At 36.4% G+C, this 22,370-nt stretch overlaps 1 protein-coding gene across 2 annotated transcripts; it reads right to left on the bottom strand.

Moving 5' to 3' along the window:
* Positions 1-4,949: 4,949 nt before the first annotated feature.
* On the bottom strand, positions 4,950-20,576 carry LOC133865577 (formin-like protein 13). Of its 2 annotated transcripts, XM_062301999.1 has the most exons (19): positions 20,293-20,576; positions 19,644-19,781; positions 18,799-19,499; positions 17,308-17,529; positions 15,831-17,215; positions 15,604-15,724; positions 14,280-14,351; positions 12,735-12,833; positions 12,538-12,579; positions 11,777-11,857; positions 11,643-11,693; positions 11,460-11,541; positions 9,622-9,716; positions 8,137-8,208; positions 7,934-8,050; positions 6,569-6,637; positions 6,415-6,481; positions 5,360-5,755; positions 4,950-5,262 (listed from the first exon to the last, which is right to left on the bottom strand). In XM_062301999.1, the coding sequence occupies exons 1-18, from the start codon at positions 20,363-20,365 to the stop codon at positions 5,577-5,579; spliced, it is 3,666 nt and encodes a 1,221-aa protein (XP_062157983.1). In that variant the 5' UTR covers positions 20,366-20,576; the 3' UTR covers positions 4,950-5,262; positions 5,360-5,576. The 2 variants fall into 2 exon arrangements, with proteins under 2 accessions (XP_062157983.1, XP_062157984.1); XM_062302000.1 differs by lacking the exon at positions 19,644-19,781.
* Positions 20,577-22,370: the final 1,794 nt, after the last annotated feature.

Raw genomic sequence — 22,370 nt, 5'->3', positions numbered from 1 at the left:
GATATGTTTATAACTCTTATATAATTTTTTTGTACAATTTCTTACATATAAGTCTTAAATATCTAATAATTAATTTAAAGAAAATATATTAAACTTTGTATAAAAATTGTATAGAAGTTATAAACTTATTATAACCCGAGCCGAAAACAATGTAGAATGTCTTGTGTGTCGTAAATTTCACGTGGCTTCAAAACGGTACAAAACGTCGGTCCGAAATCACACAGAAAAGAGTTTTATGATTCTGTGTCCCTTTCAATCCCAATAGAGTATGCAAATCCCAAGAAGCTTTTTGTGTCCATTAATTTCTTCTTCATCAAAGTCCACGATAATGCTCACTCTACCCAAAATAAAAATTAATAAACAAAGACGAACTCTCCCCAAAAAAGAAAAAAAAAATGGTTGGAAATAGCTTCATTTTAAATTTTTAATGAAGTATTGTATTTGTCATGTGACCTACAACCCTAATATTTGAGGAAAATATTTTACTATAATTTTTTTACAAACTGACGTAATAAATATCACGTAAACTACAACATCAATTTATAAGGATCTTATAATAAAATTTATAATATTATGACCAACACTATAAAAATTAGGATTTAGAACCTACTTGAGGAAATATAGATTTTATTTGTTCGCAGATCACATTTCTATGTTTTGTAATTGAACTAGAAGCCATATTTTTATTTTATTCTTTTGATATGGTATTGTTAATCGTTTCTTGATTTATTTATTTTTTTTAACAAGTAACTGATTTAAGGACTCATTAATATTGTCACATTAGTAAAGTAATATAATAGTGATGAAATAAAATTGTAGATTTTAGCATTGCTCTTTGTAATTATACAAACACAAAAGCCATCCATATATGGGCGTAGTATTGATTGGTATATTATCCTTGTGTGATCTATGTGAAATCCTACTTAACATATAATAAACAGTTAAAACATGTAAAAGTCAAATCATGTGGAATGTGCATTCCTATTCTTTTGATGATGGTGTTAAATAATTCTTTTACTTAAATCATCATTTCAATACTCCTGTCTTCTATGCTCTCGAGTCTAAAAAATAAACTTTATAATATTTTTAATGGGTGGTTAACCGCTCTCTTAAAAGTAGTTCACCACCTTAACTTTACTTTCAGGGATGATGTGACTACCTTTAGAGCCATTTGGGACGGTCACAATCATCCGCAACATGTAATCTAATCCGATGGTGCACGAGTACTAGATTTTCCCGTTAAGTTTCACCGACCAGTAGATGTGAGGCAAAATTTTTTTTTTTGACGTGACATTAAAGTATAAAGAGTGAAATAAGAGTAAGATATGTTCATTAGTGATGTTGTTATACAATTTGTATCATAAACACATTCTCTCTCTCTCTCTCTCTCTATATATATATATATATATATATATATATATTTTTTTTTTTTGTCCCCAAGTATCAAATGGAATTACTTTGTTTATCAAAGGACAAAGGAAAGCGAAAATCTAATACGGTAGGAAAAAAGTGAGAGGACATGTGTGTCGGTGGCCTGGAACTTTAGTTTTGTCGCCATATATGTTCAGGCTCCCTATGATTTGGCCACATGCTCACCCAAAAAAGTTGTTTGTCCTGTGGATTCCATCAGTCATTCACACGCCAAACATTCCCCTAAAGTTTTTCCACAACGTGAAAAAGTACAGCCCCTTCAGGCTAGCTTTCACCCTCACCAAACACCCCCAAGAAAAAAGTACAGTAATAGGGTTTCAGTAAGTATGAACAAGTCATTGAGATGGAGGCTATTTCATACAAAATATGAATTATAATCAAATTCTTGTACACATTCGGCTTCGGTTCGGTTCGATTCGGTTCGGTTCTAATTAGAGTTTAACTAGTTGAAATTGAAACATGTCTTAATCGATATCAATGAAACCAATTCTAACTGAAAATGACATCAACAATGTATTGCTTACCAACCTCAAACTAAGCTATATGAGACAGGATTAAGAAAACCCTTTGGTTGGTTGAAAATGACAAATTGTTTTTCCTAAGCATTAATTGAACAGCTTGCTATCTTATCTTGGGACTTTACTTGCTACAAATATTGTCGTATGACAACTACGTACCTTATAAACGTTTTAGGTCTTTGTTTTTTCTTCGACTTTAACGGCATAAAACATTAAAGCAGATCTAGCCAAAATTGATGACCGCTTTGGACCGCCGAATTTAGATCTTAAACAAGGAATTTTGACAGCAAATATATAAAAGTTTTTATGAGATTTATCTGTCGATTAGTCGGGCGAACACTCGAAACTTGTAAATTAAGACGGCAAAATTACTAAAATCTCGAAGCTAATGCTATTGGTATGGTGCTTTGTCGTTATAGGCAGTGTCTTCATTTGCATGTGAGGGGAAGGACTTTTGGGTGCCTGGGTTATGGTGCTTTGAAAGATTCTTTAACACAAAAGTGAAGGGAATAAGTACCCACAAAAGGGATCATCCTTAACGTTCCAATCATTCAACCCCACCAATGTCTATCTTTACTTTTGTAAAAAATCAGGACCCAGAGGTAGAAGCCCAGGTAAATAATATTAATAATAATAAAAAACCCCCAAAAAAAAAAAAAAAATGTTATCCCTTGAGACACAATCTTCTCTCTCTTTTTTCACTCAACTGCTTTTCAAACGTAAAGAAATCCCAATGTCCCACCCACCACCAACTAGGCAACTACCATTTCTTTTACTTGTAGCCTTTTTACCCATTAACATACTTAATTATGTCCATCGAGGATGCCTTTATTCTCCTTTTTATTTTATTTTTTCAAAACAAATATATTAACAAACAATTTAAAACATAAATCACTCAAAACATTTTTTTTTTTTAAACGAAAGATATGAGTGTTTTATTGATAAAATGTAAAGCTTTGTGTGTGTGTTTTATGTTCTGTTAACCCATGTACAAAAATAGTTAAAGAACAGATCTGCTACAACTAGATTAAATCTAAAATAAGGGTAGTCAAATATCCTAGAAAAATTTATTTAAATCGGCCCTAAGAGATAAACCCGGCCGTGAGAGATAACCCATCACACTTGAATAATCTTTATCTCATCGATCGCCCATGAGGATAGATCTAAAAAGAAGAAAACTCATTTTCAAAGCAAAAATACAATCAGCAAGTAGCAACAACAGCTAGGGAAAAAATGAACGGCACAACACAAAGGTAGATGGATGTACAGATGCATAACATATATGCCAAAATTACTAATCTGATCAGAGAACACTTACAAATAAAAGAAAAAACCAGAATGAAAGAGAAATGGTAAGAGCAGGGAATAGAAAACGAAAGGAAAAGGAAGAGAGCAGATCTATTCACTCTCTACTTTCAAATCTGTATTGTGAAGAGTGAAATCTAAGATCGGCTTCTCATTTTTTTTTTCTTTCTATATTTACTTTATGGTATACACACCATTAAATCCATAAAATTTGATATAAACCATAAAATAAATTATCTTCATATACGATACATGTCGATGTACTAGAGGGACCGTGCAAAAGAGAACTTATTAATGACAAATTATGACGTGGGAAGAATCTAAAGAGGGAGTTCATGACTCATGAGAAGGGCAATTAAAATATTTTAAGTGATTTGTCCCATTATGAGTTATAATTAATGGTAGATTAAAATATAATTACTAAAATATTAGAAGATGAGGCCAAAGGACTGGCCATTCAACTAACAAATACTTGTTTTATGTGGGTAGATGAAGATCGGTGATTCGGTGACCAGAACTTGTCCCTTTTTATATCTTAATACTTTATTCTCATATTTCTCATTTTTTATTACGTTAAATCACCACCTAAACTGGTGATTTAACTGTGGGGGATATTAAGACTCCTCTCCACTTTAGACCTCAATTATATATACATTCCATTTTTTTTTTTAAATATATAAATTCTCAATAAATGATAATTTTTGACTCTACTTTTTTCTTTGGAACTTTGTTTTTCTTAATAGCATTTCAAGAAGAGTTTTACTTCATTAAGGTACATACCACGGATAAATTATCATTTATTGCAAGAGAAATAGAATATAAGTTAGTTGAAGCAAAGGCAAAGGAAACATATGCTCCATTTGTTTCGACGTAAAATATTTTTCATCGTAAAATATTTTTAACGAAATTATTTTTCAGAAAATATGATTTTCTTAAAAATATTTTTCGGCGTTTAGCTCATACGAAAAAAAATCACTAATGGTGAAAAACGGAACCTGTGACCAGAATCTAACCAGTACAGCTAAAATCCGGCTTGTTTCAGATGTTGTCAGATTATGGCGGTGATTGTTGGATTCCGACGATGGTCGCCAAAAGTACCATCAGATTCCGACAATCAAATACCAAAAGATTTGCTTATTGGCTCCTTAAGAAAGCAACATAAGGAAAGGAAAATAGCTCTCAAGATTTGCTTATTAGCTCCTTTTTTCACCTATTCTCCATCCTTTATCCATCCGGCTACTTTTACCTGTTGTAAAGAGATTATTATCTATTAATCATGAAATACTTTTCTAAAAGAGAAAAAAAAGGTCACAGTTTGCTTCTCTCTCTCTCTCTCTCTCTCTCTCCCTCTCTCTATCCAAAAAAAAAAAAAAAAAAGAGAAAAAAGAAAATAGGACAAAAGTGATTCACAACATTGCCTGTCCCACAGTCCTGAATGTGTTAAGCATATTGCATCTAGTTCCCTTTTTTTTATCAACATATTACATGAAAAAAAATGTTCGGGTACCAAAATTTTTATTACAATCACATACAAACTCACGTGGTAGTTCACATTTCATGAAAATGAAGGCCACGGCATTTTAGTGATTGGTCACGCAAACTGCCACATCGGTTTGTAAATGTAGTACGTGCCATGTAGACTGGCCAAACATCATATGCAAGACAATGTCAAGCAAAGCTCCCAATATGCAAGGCTGGCCAACAAAATGCCTTCGAATGGATTATTGCTACCTGGATACATTTTCCACCCTTAAACAACAGGGAAGATACATTTGCTGGGACTCAACACAATGAAGCTCAATGTACATCAAAATAATAGAGGTAAAACATACAAAAGAATATTCAAATCAAGGAACCAGCTAAGCATGGAAATCTAAATGTAGTAAGAAGAAAATTTGAAGGGAGAGAAACTTTTCCCTGTCCCTAAAGCAATGACTTACAACGATGAATTCTCTATACAGTTTGTCCAGCGAAGAACAGAATCATGCAAACTTCACCATCTCTGACCCTATAAGAGTCGTATAATCAAATTTATAAATGTTTGTATAGAACAGAAAAAAGAATCATTAACACACATGTTCAAACAGATGAGGGAGAGAGGTTACCTCTCAGTGAGCAGATTCAACCTAGCAATCAGCAGCATATTGTGTCATCCTTAGACCCTATGCCATGGATTCAGATTCAATCTACCGGACAATTTACACGCTTCTCCCAACGACTGAACTATTTTTTGCCCAATCTAAAATCTAATGTTGAATGTTCTTGTCAACTGGAGCATTTATTGGTTCCACCCGAGAAGGGATTATTTCATTTCCACACTAATCATTTAACATTGCCACTGTGTATTGGAGTATGCAAAAGCTGTTTGGACTCCTTATGTGTAGCGCCCATCTGTAACTTTTCACTTTCAACGGCTTTCTTCATTTCAAGCTCAAGCTGCCTGCAGTTCTCTTCATGGGATTTGTTGAACATTCTCATAAAGTTGAGCAGAGTTGAAATAACTGCGGATGTGATTCAGAAGAGCAATAAGCTAGTGGAAATTACAATGAAAAGACCTGGGCGTGCACTGACCTCAAACTAGACTTTATTGACTATCCATATAGATAGAGTAGATGATCAGCTTTAAGATTAGCAAAACTAAAAGCCCTAAATCTTGTTTTAGATAGCTTTCACAAACAGATGAACAACCAACACATGGGTCTTTAATGGTCCAAAAGCTTATATCAGGGTCACTAGAGCAACAATGTTTAGATTTAGATTGGGGAAACACCTTGATATATTATCATAAAAGAATGATTAGTAAAGGCATCACACGGCTTCCAATCTGATGACAGACTTGAACATAGACAGATAACGAACAAACCGAGATTTTATTAAATTTGACTATTAAGTAGATCTCCAAAAACTTAGGAACTGCAAATTATTAAAACAGCTAAGAGATTTCAAAACCAAAATATCAAACGTGGAACAGAATTTGAGCTTCATACTTCTGGTGGACCATCAGTTAATACAACATTAAATCAGAAAAGTTATAGACACCAAATTCCGAATATATACCGATACCATATATAAAACAACAGATATATCAAAAACCAAAATTTCCCTTTAACCTTACGGCAATCAAAATGTCAATTCCATCATTGATCACCAGTTACAATACCTTGTTCAAAGGGGCAACGAGAGGGATCTTCTCCAAAATAAAGGATCAACGCATCCACATTTCTACCCTGTAAAACGTTCCAGATGATAAAGAATAGTTTTTAACCATTATAAAGCTTAAACGCCCAAACTACTCTTCAAAAAGCAAGGCTTACCACGCCAGAATACAATGAAGCCAAAGACCTCACTTCAGCTTCAGCAAAAAGAAGGAACTCCTTTGAAGTCTGAAAAAGATAAAAGAAAACCATAATCAAAGCCTAAACAATAGAAGAGGAGAAACAAATTCCATGAAAACGAATTAGAACAAAAATACAAGAAGCCTGATGAAGAGAGATAAAGTATGACACTGGGCTCCTTTAGATATAAGCATCATCATAATTATCGTTTAAATGGTACTACCCAAACTGAAGGATGTGGCAAGTGTCTTTTCATCATTTAGATCTTGTAATTGTGATATCCACACAAAAGATAGAGCAGCTCATATAATCTCACAGTAGCTCAATGAAAATGAGGTTTCTCTATCATCCAAACTCAAATATTTCATTCATTGTACCTTTGTCTTATGAATAAGATACTCTTATAAATTTGTTAGACACTGATTAATGAGAATTTGGGTGTAAGGTTTATTGATGGCGTAGCTGTCTAGGATATTCCTGTCCTCAATTTATCTGCATTTGCCCTCTGCTTTGCTTTTTTAAAACAGCATCTGGATATCAAACTGCCACAAAAGACCCTAGAATCCAAAGTTCAACATCTTAACTAAAAGGCTATCATTCTCTAAGCAACCTTATACTGATCTGCACATATCCCATCACATGCTAGCCCTAGGTAATCATCTCTTTTAGCTGAGAAATAAGCATCATACGAAGCTTGAAAAAAGAACAGACAAGAAGAAGAAGATAAGGAACAAGGGGATGATATTGTGGGCGTGTGTGTTGCGTGTGTCTGTATGTGAAAAAAACTGAGAGAAGATGTTGAACTTGAGATGAACTAACAGAATTAGCGAGTAGCCATACAGAAAAGAAAAAATGAAAATCAACAGAAAAAATTCTTTAAAATTTGAAGATAGCACTAGCACCAATGAAGGACAGTACAGAATCACTTTTTGCCCTTCCTAAATTTGCAAGATGAATGGGTGTTGGCTAGTCATTCACATTAGGCAGAGAGACTGCACCAATAAGAGTGTCATGATTCAGGCAATGCAAACAGCAGAATTCATTGTTGCAAGGAAAAACATGATTGGTTAGAAGTTGATGGCCTTACATAGGGAAAATGGCCAAATATTATTCAGGTTGCTGACCTTTATTTGCACAGTGCCTTGCTCTAGTGGGTTGAATCTCTTGGCTAAATCCTTTTGAGCCATATATAATTCTAAAGATTGGACTAGGTGAACACATGATCCGAACAAGATATAAACTTGAATACTTCATCAATAACAATAAACTCCTCCAAATTAGAAAAGAAAATGTGCAGATGTGGATAGATCTTGTCTATGGTGACAAAATAAAAAGCTTCTATACCTTACGGAATTTTTCTGATACAGGACCATCATTTTCAGAGGTGGATAGTTCCTGAATAACTTTCTCCAATCCTTTGCTTATGGCCTGCATTTCCTCTGCCAAAAATTTCAATTGTATCTGGATAGCAATCACAAATTTCAGTCAAGAAGTGGCCGCTCTACAAAGTTTCTTAAATGATTCTCTCCAAAAACAAATAAGAATACCTTTGATGCAGGCTCCAAGCTGGCGAGGTCATTGGAAAAATCTAAAACTTCTGGAAGTTTATCAGCAAGAACCTACAGCTTATCAAGAAAACTCAAACTTAATCACTTACTATGCAGGTAAACTTCTCCATTGGCAAGTACTAGAAAAGCTACTCAATATATGACCCAAAACATGACATAAGATAATTGATCAACATAATGGACTTCTATACTAAAACCACTTATTAAGGCACAAACTTCTGTAATTAGTGATAACAAGGCATGCTTCATTTTTTTTTTTTATTGGTAAGTTACACACGCACCCAATAGGATTTGAACTCACGACCTCACACTCCACCTTGCTATAAAGGGAGGGAAGTATCATTTGAGCTAAAGCTCATTGGTCAAGGCACGCTTCTTATATGCAGATGTATAAAAACCATCAAAGAATCAAATTTTGAGACGTCATTAGCATGTTGAATGACCCATCCTGTTACAATTAAAAGCCTTTCAAACACCTAGAATATGCATCCAGCAAATTAATGTTTAGGAAGACAAATTAGAAGAAGTATGTATAGCAATGGCCTTTCTAATATATGTTAAACACCTGCCCCCACCTTTCTCTCTCTCTCTCTTTTTTTTTTTTTTTTGAGGGGATGGGGAGAGCTACCGTTTTTCAACTGGCCAAATTCTTAATAGACCCCAACTGTAGGGTCAGAATTGAGATTGTGAGGGACCCCCTTACCACTGGCACCTTCTAAATCTGTCCATGACTATTTAGTCAGCACCAGAATTTGTAAAAGTTGTATTTTTAAGTTAATGCTACAAAGAAATGACACAAAATCACATTAGAGTCTTCTTCTCGCTCTAACAACAAGATACTTGAACTTGGTCTCATTAAGATCTCTTTCTAAGAACTTCAAACACAGTCATATACATATACATAGACCAGAAGGTTTAGTGAGTAAAACAGAAAAATTCAGACTGAATGGATTGCATATTATGTTCAAAGTGCCAAGGGTAAAAGACAATCCATGAGGCTCAGTCATGAGATACAGAAAACCAAGGTACCGCACAATTACCTACAAACCGCAACTTATATTCCAAGCCTGACGCAAATTAAATTCTATTTGTATTACTTAGAAATCAAAATTCTGCATTGAAGAAGCTCATGAAATTCTTCAGCCACCATTTGTAAAATGTTGGAGGTAAATATTGATAACGAACAATACATCCTATAATCCTATGATCTGCTATGAATTTTATATAAAATGCATGTCCTCCATCTGTTCATGAGGCAATTTGATACATAAAATCAACCAAGAGGCGATTTGCGCATATGTTTCTAGCACAAACATGCAATGAAATCCGCAAGTAGCATATTTGAGTTATGAAAAGTTCCACTTACACTTGATAAGAATACCATATGTTCCAAAAGAATTTTCAAACCAATTTGGAAAGTCAAGCTATAATATGAAACCCCCAAAAATATGAACCAACTTATACCTTACAAAGATAATGCATGAGAGTCATCTTGTTGTTCCTTCCTCGTGTCTCAATAAGTTTAAGAAGGCTATCCAACCTAAATCCAATAGCAGAACCTTGGGAAAGAAAAAAAAAGAAAGAAAAGAAACGTGGAAGTCAGTTAGAAGACAGAAAATACATGGAGTATCAATGAAAAGGATAACAGTATACTGCGCATATAATATGGAATATCCCGCAGCATGAGTGCAAAAGGTACGACGACAAAAATATATAAAAACATGTGGCAGGAATCAGGATGTGAACTAAGTAATATAATACAGATCAATGACCTGATGCTCATAGTTTTATGAATCTGAGTATCAAATGTAGGCTAACTTGAAGTTCAAAGGCAGCATCGCAACTCTGAAGTGATCTTAGATTAAGAGGTCAGCCTTCCAGCCACAGCCTAGGTCAAATTGGGTATAGGTATACAAATATATGCACTTATGTCTCTTTAGGACATTATTAAAATCATATACATCTGATAAATCAGAAGTCATAGTTAGAAGTCAAAGAGTTGACATCTATAAATTTCTGTCATTAGATTTGTCCCTTGATTTGCTGCAAAACTGTGTCAAAATCGAATTTTAAGATTTTATTAGAATTCCACATGCTCCAATCCTTTAGCAATTTCTGTTCTTTTTATTCCCCGTTCAAAAGATTACAAATGTTCACATTCTCTAGCACTCAATTTAACGGATAGGTGAACATTAATCTTATGCGTGGTCTGAGTACTTTCTCAGCGTTCTTTCTAGTCTCCTATGATACTCCAATATTTCTTCATTTACAACCCATTGCCCAATTTGGTAACAGTAACTCAAAACCATTGCCACATATCAGTAATGGCCATCAACACTTAGGCCCCCCATGACAAACTTCTTGTATCGAGGATTTTCTTCTTTCATATTTTTTAGTATACACGTGTGAGTGTAGAAAGGTTTGAGTCCCACATTAAAAAGATGTCATAAGTGTGAGTGATTAATATAATATAGTTATGCCCAAACCCATAAGCTTAAGCTTTTCGGTTGAGTATTTTCTCAACACGCTATATTATGGGCTCACTAAAGAACTCCTCATGGTATCAATATCTTAACAAGTGGTATTAGAACCCATAGTGGTGTGCGGTATGGTGGAGTGGTACAGGTACAGACAAAGGTCCTTGGAGTAGGAACAAAGGTATAAGTTGTGAACATGGACTAAGGTACTTGGAGTAAGCGGAAAAAAGTTCGTGGCATGGGCTTGTACAATGGTTCCTAGAGTAGGGACAATGGTGCAAGATATGAGTATGATAATGAGGGTCATTGGAGCAAGGGACAAAGGTTTCATGGCACGAGCACAAATGAGTCTTTAGAGTAGGGAGAAAGGTGCAAAGTACAGGCTAACCCACATAGCCCACAAGTGATTTTGGAGATGGCCCATAAGATTGATAGAAAGCTTGTGTTTGAGGGGGATAATAGCAATGTGGTGATGGACTCCCACGTGAGGGAGAGACTGTTGAGTATACATGTGTGAGTGTAGAAATGTTTGAGTCCCATTTAAAAGATATCAAAAGTGTGAGTGATAAATATATCATAGTTGGGCCCAAACCTCTAAGCTTAAGCTTTTGGGTTGACTAGTGTCTCAACATGCTAACTTATACGCTCACTATAAGACTCCTCAAGGTATCAATCTCCCTAACACACATGCTTCTAAATTATCTAATTTATCCATTATCCAATATACAGATGCTTGATAACAGGGTATTTTGCTTCTAACCCTTGTATATTTAATAATCACAGTGCATTCAGAGAAGATGCCAGACCAATTTACTATCCACTTACCCCTAGCAGTTCCCTGGTTCAAAGCATTTCCTAACGAGAGAATTGTCTGCATGATTCTCTTCAGTTTGACTGAATTCCTGATCTGATGAGTACATCATGAATACGACAATGAGAAGTCAATATTCTTAGAAATATCAGAACCACTTCCAGAAATAAGTATGAGAATATGAAAAAATAACTTGCCTCTTCTGCTGAAGAGTTCACAACATTTAGGCTCTTTTCAAGATCAGAAACCTAGATGGAATCATACATGGGCCATATTAATACACGTAAATCACGACTTTCAATGAGCAGTAAGATCATGAGCTTATTCTTACCTGGGAATGGAACTGTATCTTGAATGAAAAAACTCTGAGCTTACATTCTGCACGTGGTACTTGCATTAACTCTAAGAAGAACTGTCATGAACATTAAAAAGCATATTAATCCAAAAATAATGCCCTCAAATGTTAGAATATAAATTAAATAATTAAATTCATTAATTTCTATCAGTTTAAGGTTTTGGGACAATTGGTGATTTAACAAGGCATCAGAACAAAGGTCCTGAGTTCAAATCCTGTCTCCACCATTCACCTCTCATTTCAATTAAATATTCGACATGTTGGCCCTCTCTTATTAAGAAAAAGTTTGAGCTCATACGTGAGAAGCTGTTAGAATATAATTAAATGATTAAAGTCACTCCTTCCTATCAGCTTAAGCTTTTGGGACAAGTGGCGATTTAACACAAAATACTTCGGGGAGATTGCATTTACAAAGCAGTTATAGCAGCTTAATTAAAAGCTAGAATCAAGGGGCCAGTATATCTAAACATTAGACAACGACATTTTGAGTTTACTGAAAATGCACACCTATGTTGACATGGATGTACCAACCATTTTTCAAATTTTCTTCTGCAAAAAGGAGGAAGGTCCCCCTCCCCTTGGGACAAAAATTACTTATAAAAAAAAAAAGAAAAAGAAAAAAAAAGGACGAAGGTTTTACTAGCAAGTAATTTTCTATTAAATCTAACCAAAGTAATGAGTAAAAATGCTAGTTGAGCATATGAAAATAGTTTCACATGAAAACCTTTCCTACACACCTGTTCACATTTTCCTAACTTTTCCTTTTGTCCTGTGTAGCCCTGAACACAAAAACATAAACGCAATTATAATTGAAAAGAACCAATGCAAGTATCATCTTGACGGACCTGACTCCTTCAAAGGCAATGAAATATTTGCAGAAAGATATCAAATGATAAAATATGACTCCAATTACAACATAATAGTTTGCCCAAACCTTAAGTAGTTCCATCTCCTCTTTTGTTGGACAGAACTTTATAAGATTCTCAACCTGATCCACATCTAAAGCTGAATCTTCCAGGGCAAGCACTGAACTCTGTCAATGTTCCACATGAAGCCATAATTGATAAGGACAACTATTCAGAAAATAATCCCCAACTCTATAATGGGGACTAAGACCACATATCTTGCAAACAATGAATAAGAACGTTGCATGGATGGAGAATATGTATTACAAGGAGAAACCCAAAGGAAAATCATAACTTCTCGCAAGAGATAGAGCCTATGAAAAAGAATGAGAACATTGCATGAGAGAGAGAGAGAGAGAGAGCATTGCGAGTCCTTTTTTGTTCGGAGAAAACGAAGGGGAGGTAGAAGATCAAATTATAATCGCCAAAATACAATAATATGACCTGCTTAAGGCAGATTAAAGACATGACCTACACTGTATATTTCTTAATTGATAAGTTATTATAAGAAAACCATAAGAATGTAATTACATTTGTCTCATAACAATGTGAAATGTTGAATTCTAAGAAAGGAAAGAACTTTTGGACTGATAATTTGATCCAAACTCTAACTCCAATTTAAGAAAAGAAAGAACTTTTGTGCCGATAATTTGATATACATACAAAGAAGATGCGAGTAAAACCATATAGGCTTACATCAGGGTAATCATTTTGCACACACCATTATGCATGCAGTATAAACTGACAGTATGACAGAGTAACAGGTTTCATAATTTATGCCACTCCATTTCATAAATTCTTTTTTATCTAGGTTAATACAACACATGCATTCACATGAGGTTGAACCTGTGAACTCACCCTCCACCCTTTAATTATGAGGGAAGGAGATGCCATTTTGTCAAGAGACCACTGACGTCACTTTCTTTGTTTAAACTACACTCTTTAATAAAGGAGTTCGAGGCCAATTGGATTCAAACCAAAAATTTAAGATGTGATCATAACAATAATAAGAGTACAGATGGTGTTATTGACATCGATGGTAAAAGAATATCTAAAAGAGACCATTTTGATTACCTTGTATCAAACATTATCAAGAAAGGATTGAAGAAAATGATTCTAATAGGATTACAGTAAATGGATACAGTTAAGAGGTGCTTCTAGAGTAATAAATGCTTGCTACTTCTGTTAATTCATAAAGATATAGATGGATAGATGGAAAAAATCATAAATGATGTGACAAAAATAAACACATATGGAGTGTTGGAAGGATTGCCATTTGGGAGGCAATATCAGAAAAAATTAGCTGTGATAATATAGTCAATGAACACAAGACCAAAAACAGCACCAGTATGACGATGAGAAGGATGTGAGGCTAGGGCAAGACAACATCGGACTAAAAACGAACATTGCACTAGATATAGTGGAATGACAGAATAGAGTTAGCATAGCTGAGCTCCCACAGTTTGGATAAGGATTTGTGCAGTTGAACTCTGGACTACTTGAAGTTTAAGCTGAATTAAACCTTTATTCCAATGACCCAGAGAAGTAGGTGCTTGAACTACCATCAAGCTTACCATTAAGTCATGCAATGACACTTTCACTTTTGAAAGCATGATTTCACAGTTATACGCCCGCCTGTGATCAATCTGCAAAACATGATAATATCACATAAACACTAGATATTGATTTGATATTCATGAGAACTGTAACTTGGACAAACTAAAAAAAATGTGATACATTTAACATCAATTCAGATCCTGGACTTGATTGACTTTAGGGTTCTACAATTCCAGAATACCAGAAAAAAAAAAAAAAAAAAACCCACATAAAGTACAAATGTCACATGGTTCCTTCCTATCATTTCCTTCAGATGATGATGCAGCAATGTAAAAATGATTTAGCTGAAGTTTCCTTCATAACTTCCAAAATCTGTGATTTTTAAGTGTTATTGGGTGGGGTCCACATGATGCATCTAATGGAAACAAGTCCTACATGATTCTTCAAGGATGTTCCCAAAATCCCTAGGGTTATATCAGTTTGCAACTTTAGTTATTTGTTTTGGTAAAAATGCCAGCTGAAGAATCATATTGTTCTGCTTAACCTACGGTTACAGTCTTTTAAGGGGCACTCTAGGGTTTTTTTTTTTTGATAATCTCTAAGAATCATTTGTATTCTTGAGTTTTAAAAGCTAGTCTATTGGTGTTTTAACGGCATGTCATAAAGACATAAACTAGTCTTTAGGAGTCCTAATCCTATACGAATTTTGTTTTCAAAAAAATAACTTTGAGTAATGATAAAATTTCAGTTTTTTGTTTAATTCAAGGCATGAACACGTGGCAGTCTCCTCTTTAGTATGTTATGCAATCACAACCCTGCTCTCATTGCGTTTTCCGTCACATAACCCTAACTTGGACATCTTTATCTTTTTTTCCCTTATGCCATTATCTTAACAACCTAAAGTCCAAAAGCTAGTCACTGCCACAAGGTTTCTGCAACATTAATCTAAAAATCTTGCAAGCTTTTGCTCATCCAACTGTTGCCTAATTTAGTCTCCAACCAATCCATGAAGTCTAAGACCTTCTCTCACCTATTAGAATCCTAAAAATTTCCCCCAACCTTAGACCTTAAGCAATGCAGTTCTTTACAACCGTTATTATGTCCTATGCCAGATGGAGTATAGAAGATGAAGAATCTGATAAATTTTTCACTGTAAACTTCAACCACAAAAATGGAAATGGTTGCTTGTTTCTCAAAATGGACACATGATTGCTGATGACACATCTTTTGCAAAATATTCCTGGACTTAAATCTCAAGATGAAATATAGGTAATTTCAAGTAATAAAAATGAACAAAAACAATTATGTTCTATACAACTTAAGAACCAAAAACTTGATTACCAGTTGCACTTTATCTGATTTAGGTCCAACTGAGCCACGCATAGACTTCCTGCCATGATCTGAAATTGGTAGTGCTGCTGAGAAAAGATTCTCAAGCTCTGACATGTCAATCTCTGGAGCCCTACATTGATAGATAATAAACAAAATAGCCCACGAAATTTGTAGGAAACTCAAAGCATGATTCATAGATTGGCATAAAACTTCACTCTTAGCAAAAAAGCACATACTTGGCAGCTTCACCATATTTTTGTGCCTCGGCCCATAGACTTCCACTCATTGCTCTTGTTAATTTCAACCAATGCAATGGTTTCAGTTTTTTATTCTGATGATTCTTTGAACTAATTGTACGTGACAGAATTCTCCCCTTTCCACTATTGGGAGAACTAAATGGTGACCCAGACAAACTATTTCCACTACTACCTAAAGAAAGCGATCCTGGAGGTGGTGGTGGCACTGAAGATGGAACTCTAGGGCCTGCAACCTGCCCAGAATGAGGGGGTGGGGGTGGGGGTGGAGGATGTCTAGCTCTAACAGCTAGATTCTCCTTCAAAGGAGGGTTTGAGGGAGGAGGCGGTGTTGGAGGTGGTGGAGGAGTTGGAGGAGGCCTAGTTGATGAAGTAACTACAGGAGCTGAAGGAGAAGTAAGTGACAAATTAGTGGAAGAGATTAAAGGACCTGCAGTTTGCCCAGAATGAGGAGGGGGTGGAGGTGGAGGTGGAGGGGGCCCAGCTCTAACAGCTAGACTCTCCTTCAAAGAAGGTGTTGGAGGAGGAGGTGGTGTTGGAGGTGGTGTCCCAGGTGCAGCCAGGGGGCTAACCATTGACAACTGATCTCTGGAATAAATCTCATTGGTAAGTGAAGAATTTGTAGGTTCTGAAAGATGATGAGGTGGCTGCGGCGGAGGTCGTGGTGGAGGAGGACGAGGAGGTGTTGCAGGTGAAATTGAAATACTCTTGGCATCTGCAGATTCAGGTACCCCTAAAACTGCCAAGGTTGGATCTGGAATGGCTGGAGATGCAGCCACTGGATGAGTGACTTCCATACTTTCAGATAAGGCATGGTCATGCAACTGAAATTCTATGCCAGGAGTTTGGACTACAGGTGCATCTTTAACAGATTTACCGGAGACTGTCATTGACTGAGAAGATTGAGGCATCCCTTGATGCACAATATCCGATGGACTGGGTAGTTCAAACGCAATCTGAGTTTCATGGGGCTCAGCCACCTTTCTGCTCGGATAACTACCTGAAGATCGCTTAGGTGAGGGAATGGACTGAATCTCCAGGGACGAAGAAAAGGAGCTCCTAGCCTTATTTTCCAAAACTGCAGGCTTCTTTTTCTGCCAAGGCTTGCCAGGGCTTGTTTTTTGCAATGAAGCATTGGTTTCCACACTCTCATTAGAACTATTGTCCAAAATTTCATGGAAGATATTTGACGCACTCATCTGTTGGAGCACATTTAGGGCTGCATCAGTCTTGGGATCTAACCAGTCCACACAACTAAAGAACTCTTGAACTTTTGCAAATGCTTCCACTGGAAGGCCCTCCTCCTCGAAGCATGAGATATCACCCGCAACTACAGAAGCAGCAGCATCCATCTCTGAGAAAAGAATCTTCATCCAAATGACAAGCAAAGAATAAATTTCATGTTAAGAAAAATCACCAACAAACAGCTATCCCTAAACAAATCTGGCAATTGAAATACCTCTGCACTGAAGTCCTTTGGAAATTGATCCTTAGCATTCCACATCATGTCAATTTCATCCCGGCTTAGGATCAATATGTTAGACCTAATAAAAGCTGTGTTAAACATGACTCGGAACATCATCTCTTCACGTTCCATGTCATCATTCAAGCTAACACACTCAACCACAACATCACCTTGAATATGGCAATTAATGTCTATTTTAGCTAGTTCACTTTCTGCCTGCAACACAACAATAAGGGGTTCCAAAGAGTCATATAATGCTAAAATTTGACCGAACTGTAGCTTTCACTTTACATGAAATAATAAAGTTTGCTAATCAAGAAAAGTGAGTTTTCCCAGCAGATTGAAACATAGAACGAAAGGTCTCAACCAAGCTTCCCCAGATCCAAGTAATCTTTGGTAGACTTGACTCACAAATAAATGAATCCCCCAAAACAATGAGCCCATCCATCCTCTAAACTATGGTTTATCCTAATTGATCTTGGATTTCGAGTCAAGACCAGAAAGCCATATTAAACTGTGACCAGGCCCTACTAATTGCCAAATTCCCAAATTCAAGAGGTCCCTGAACCCAGATTGACTAGTTCAATACTCCTTAAAGATGTCTACAATTCTAGGTAGAATAGTTGGGGGGGGGGGGGGGGGTTTGATTAACTTTTAGTTTTTGAGAAATTCACTGATATGCAAATGATGTTGTAGCAGAGGCTTGATATTCTATCCAGTTTTTAGGCCATTCTGATTCTGATTGTTACCTTTCTTAACCCTTGTACAGTTCCCCTTAATAAGCAAAATTCATGCATGCTCCCCAAGAAAGGGATCCCATGATAAAGCGACCCATATCCAATGGTTTAAAGTGAAAAAAACCAGAAAATGAAATTTCTTTTATACGAAGGTATTCATGCTTGGATGGCGGCTCGAGATCAACTATAATAGTCCGCTCCAAATGGCATGATATTGTCCGCTTTGGGTCAAGCCCGCACAGTTTTGTTCTTGGATTTTACCCCAAAATGCCTCATACCATTTAGAGAGAGCATGATCTATATGAGCATATCCCATTTCCTGAACCCAGGCGATGTGGGACGCGACAATCACACCCTTTTGGAACCCCAGCGTCGCCGTTAGCGACGCTTATGAGCTTGTGCACACTCTCCCCATCTCAGATTGGGCTAAGACTCTGATACCATATGTAATAGCCCGCTTCAAGTGTTATGATATTGTCCGCTTTGGGCCAAGCTCGCACGGTTTTGTTCTTGGGTTTTGCCCCAAAAGGCCTTATACCATTTAGAGAGAGCATGCTCTACGTAAACACAATCCCATTTCCCACACGCAGGCGATGTGGAATGCTACATCAGCCCCCCTTTATATTCCCTGCTCGAGAAGAGACCGAATAGAAAGTTGGATCTATATTAAACCTCAGATCTATAATTCAGGAAGTGAGGTAGCAAAATAATAAAATTAAGATATGAAAAAGAAAGGCCATGATATCACCTGCTTGTAAGCCCGGACAGTCTTGCTTCTTTTTGGAGTGGAGTACAAAACTTTGGGGTTTTTATTAGCAACAAGAAAAGGATCCTGTCCATATACCCGAAACATTGGACGGCAACCCCCCTGTCCATCAAAATTTGGAATGAATCTGAGGATGACGCAGTCCAAGGTGAGCGCTCTATCCAACGGTGGCCATTCTGAGGCAACATTCCTCCTTGCGACATACTGTAGATACCTCAGTTGAGAAGGCATTGGATTCAGTGGTGACAGCAAATGGAAAATCTCATTGGGAGCCTGTCTGTAAACCATGTCTAATGTCTTCTGCTCCCCGCTGTACTGCTTCCAATAGATTAATAATGCAGCCAACATGAAAGCCAAAACTGGCCAACCACCTCGTTCACAGTGCATCAACAGCGCATTCTGTTGCCCAAGCGAGAGCCAACTTTCACTTGACTTTAGAAAATGGTGGATCACCTCTATTGTTAAGACCGGGCAACCCTCAAATTGCCGAGGGTAGTCCATTATGGTCATATCATACTCAGCCAAAATGTTAGCAATCTCACTTTGTGATTCTCCCTCACGAAAATTGAATACCAACAATGAAGGATCAGGCAAGTGATGCCGAAGTTGGTCGACTATCCCACCTATATATTCCTTAGAGTTCTCTTTGTTCCAAGCCTCGGAAGTGAAGCAGCTGTCAAACACTATAAATGTAGACAAGAGTGTGAAACCATTAGCCACTAAATTGGAAAATTTCTTCCAAAACTTACATTAACAAAAAGAAAAAAGAAAAAAAGAATTTAGTTTCTGAATACAATTCGATTTGGGACTTAACTACTGACACTCACTTGTATATATATACTCCAATCGATAGTGATGGCCTTGTTTTATAAGCAATGGACAAGCACAATTACAAAAAGGAATTTTATGCTCCAGAAGCTTCACTCTGTTCATTTCACTAGAAAAAAGATTGGGTTCCATTTTCTCTGCCACAATAATGCAATGAGACACTGATATAACCTTCTAAACCCATAATTTAACTGCCATTTGATACTTCTAGTACGTAATTTCAAACACCCACTCAAAAGTACTGCCTTAACTTAGTTTTCTGTAGCTTTCCACTCTGCTTGGTTGCTCAGACTCTAAAGAAAATAAGGTATCAATATTTGAGCTTTTCTTTTTAATTCCGCCGCCCCTCAAATCATAAGTATTAAAGGACTGATTAGGTGATTAAATTTACATCTTCCTATCAGTTTAATCTTTCAGGCCAAGTGGTAATTTAACAATAATCACTAAAAAAGTTGGAAAAATTCGATAATCCTACTCTTTCAATTCCCACATTTTCTCAGCAAACTTACAGAGCCTTAAGCTCAGAAAAGCCAAATTCAAAATTCAAAAACCAAACACACACCCGCACGCACACACAAAACATGAATCTTCTACTCTTTGCCCATTGACAAAAAGAAAAAAAAAACCCAGAAACATAAAAGAACGCACCGTAAACTCGGTCACAGATCTCAAGGAGCCCATCCGGCGGCTTCCGGAAGAAGAATTTGCGTAGCAACGCCATCTCTCAGTCGTTCCAATCACTCCTCCAATTCAATACACATACATATATATGTATTTAGGTGCGCGCGTGTGTAGTTTGGTTGCGGTGTTCGATTGTTTTCAGGTGCTGGGGGGGATTGTTGTTGTGGGTGTCGTTGTTGACGATGACTGCTGGATGGTGTTCGTGTTTGATCGACGAATTCACTGTTTGGGTTGTGTTTGTTGTTAGTTCTGAAAGCTGAGATTATTGCCCACCAAATCGCGGGGGAGTGGCCACGTCGGATGACTTGGACAGCACTACCCATCGACGTGTAGACAAAGTTATCCACACCAGGGGTAATATTGGAATTTACTGTCATCAAATTCCATGTCAAGTAAAACACTCACGGTTGAGTAAATGTTCAGATAAATTTTAGTTAAAGAATCGTATTTTATTTTTGTTTTAGCTACTTTTTTTAATAGCTAAAGATTTGTTGACTTAGAGTGCTTAGCAAATTTGTTGAGCACTAATAGCTCAACAAACATTTGGCCATTTTGCTAATCGGACACGGAGTCTTTTTGAGGAATTTTTGCCATAGGACTAGCCAAAATAATTTTTTGTTGAGCCAGATATGAGTGCTACAAAGACAATTTGATTGTGCATTTGGTCTAGGATCAGGATTGGGCTCAGAGTGTCTTTATGGGTCCATCAATTGATTCAACTCAGGTAGGTAATTGGACAATCTGAAACATATTCGGATAGGCGAATCTCATTGAAACCTTTTCTCAAATGGCTACTTGAATTGTAGCCTTTCAGAGCCCCAATGAGAAGGGCCTCGATGGGGCCCAATCTCAATTGGCTGTCCAAATTGGCTATATTTTGAACAATCAATTATAAGAGACCCTGGTCTTTTAATCTATGATACGATGGAACTGAGATTCCAAAAAATCGCAGGATGCTACAATTTCAAATATCTAAAAAAGTGTTCATTCAAAATGAGCAATTTAGATTTAAACATGCAAGTAATGACAAAATAAAAAAAATAAAAAACAAGTTTTGGTCAGCCATCCAAAAATGTTGTCAGCCACCCTCTTAGGGTGATTAGCCTTTGAATGGGTGGTCAAGGGCAAGGTGCAACCACCTTACCACCCTCTCCCTTGAACACCACCCCCTAACGGCTCAAGGGGTAGCACTACCACCAATAGGACTAACCACTTCCTCAAAAGAGGTAATTGAACCATCCTTTTACTTTTTTCTTTTTCTTTTTCTCTTTTTTTTTTAAAAAAGAAAAGTTTATGTGGCTCAATCTAGACCACTAATTTTTAAATGAAAATGCCTAAATTGTTGGAATTTCATTTAATCTCAATCCGATTTTCGGTTTAGGAAAAAAAAAAAAAAAAGACCCTATCAACCAAAATCAGCTCATGATTTGGTGAAAGTACGGATTTATTAACAAAACCTAAGTTTGAGTGATAATCTCATTTTTTAGGAAAAATTACACAATTGGTCCATGTCATTAACCTAAATTACAAATCGCTCATTTTGATATCAAAATTAATTTAAAAATCAATGTGGTTCACTTAATTTACAAATTGCTTATTGGAGTCAAATTTCGTTAAAAATTTTAACAGATTAAATTAGGCTTCTTGTCAGCCCTAATAAGATGGCGACACATTTCGATTATAATAAAAAAAATATAAATAAATAAAACATAAAAAAGTTATTTTCTTAAAAAAATAAAAAATAGAAAAAGGATGGGTGGGACTTGCGGGGGTGACGCGCGGTCACCCTGATTTGCATCTACGATTGGCCTTCGGGCCACCCCAATCCCTGGGGGTGGCCGCAAGCTATCCCCGGCCACCTCTCGTGGCCACCCCCATTGGCTGGGATGGCTAGGCCTCCCCCAAAGGGGTGGTTGCCAAACCAGTAGCCACCCATTTTTTTCTTTTCAATTTTTTTTAAAGATAAATTTTTAAGTTTTATTTATTTATATTTTTAATATATTTATTTATTTTTATTATGATCGACATGTGTCACCATCTTATTG

The sequence above is a fragment of the Alnus glutinosa genome, chromosome 4, assembly GCF_958979055.1.
Source record: "Alnus glutinosa chromosome 4, dhAlnGlut1.1, whole genome shotgun sequence".
Lineage (NCBI taxonomy): Eukaryota > Viridiplantae > Streptophyta > Magnoliopsida > Fagales > Betulaceae > Alnus > Alnus glutinosa.
This window is presented reverse-complemented; position numbering and strand designations above follow the sequence as displayed.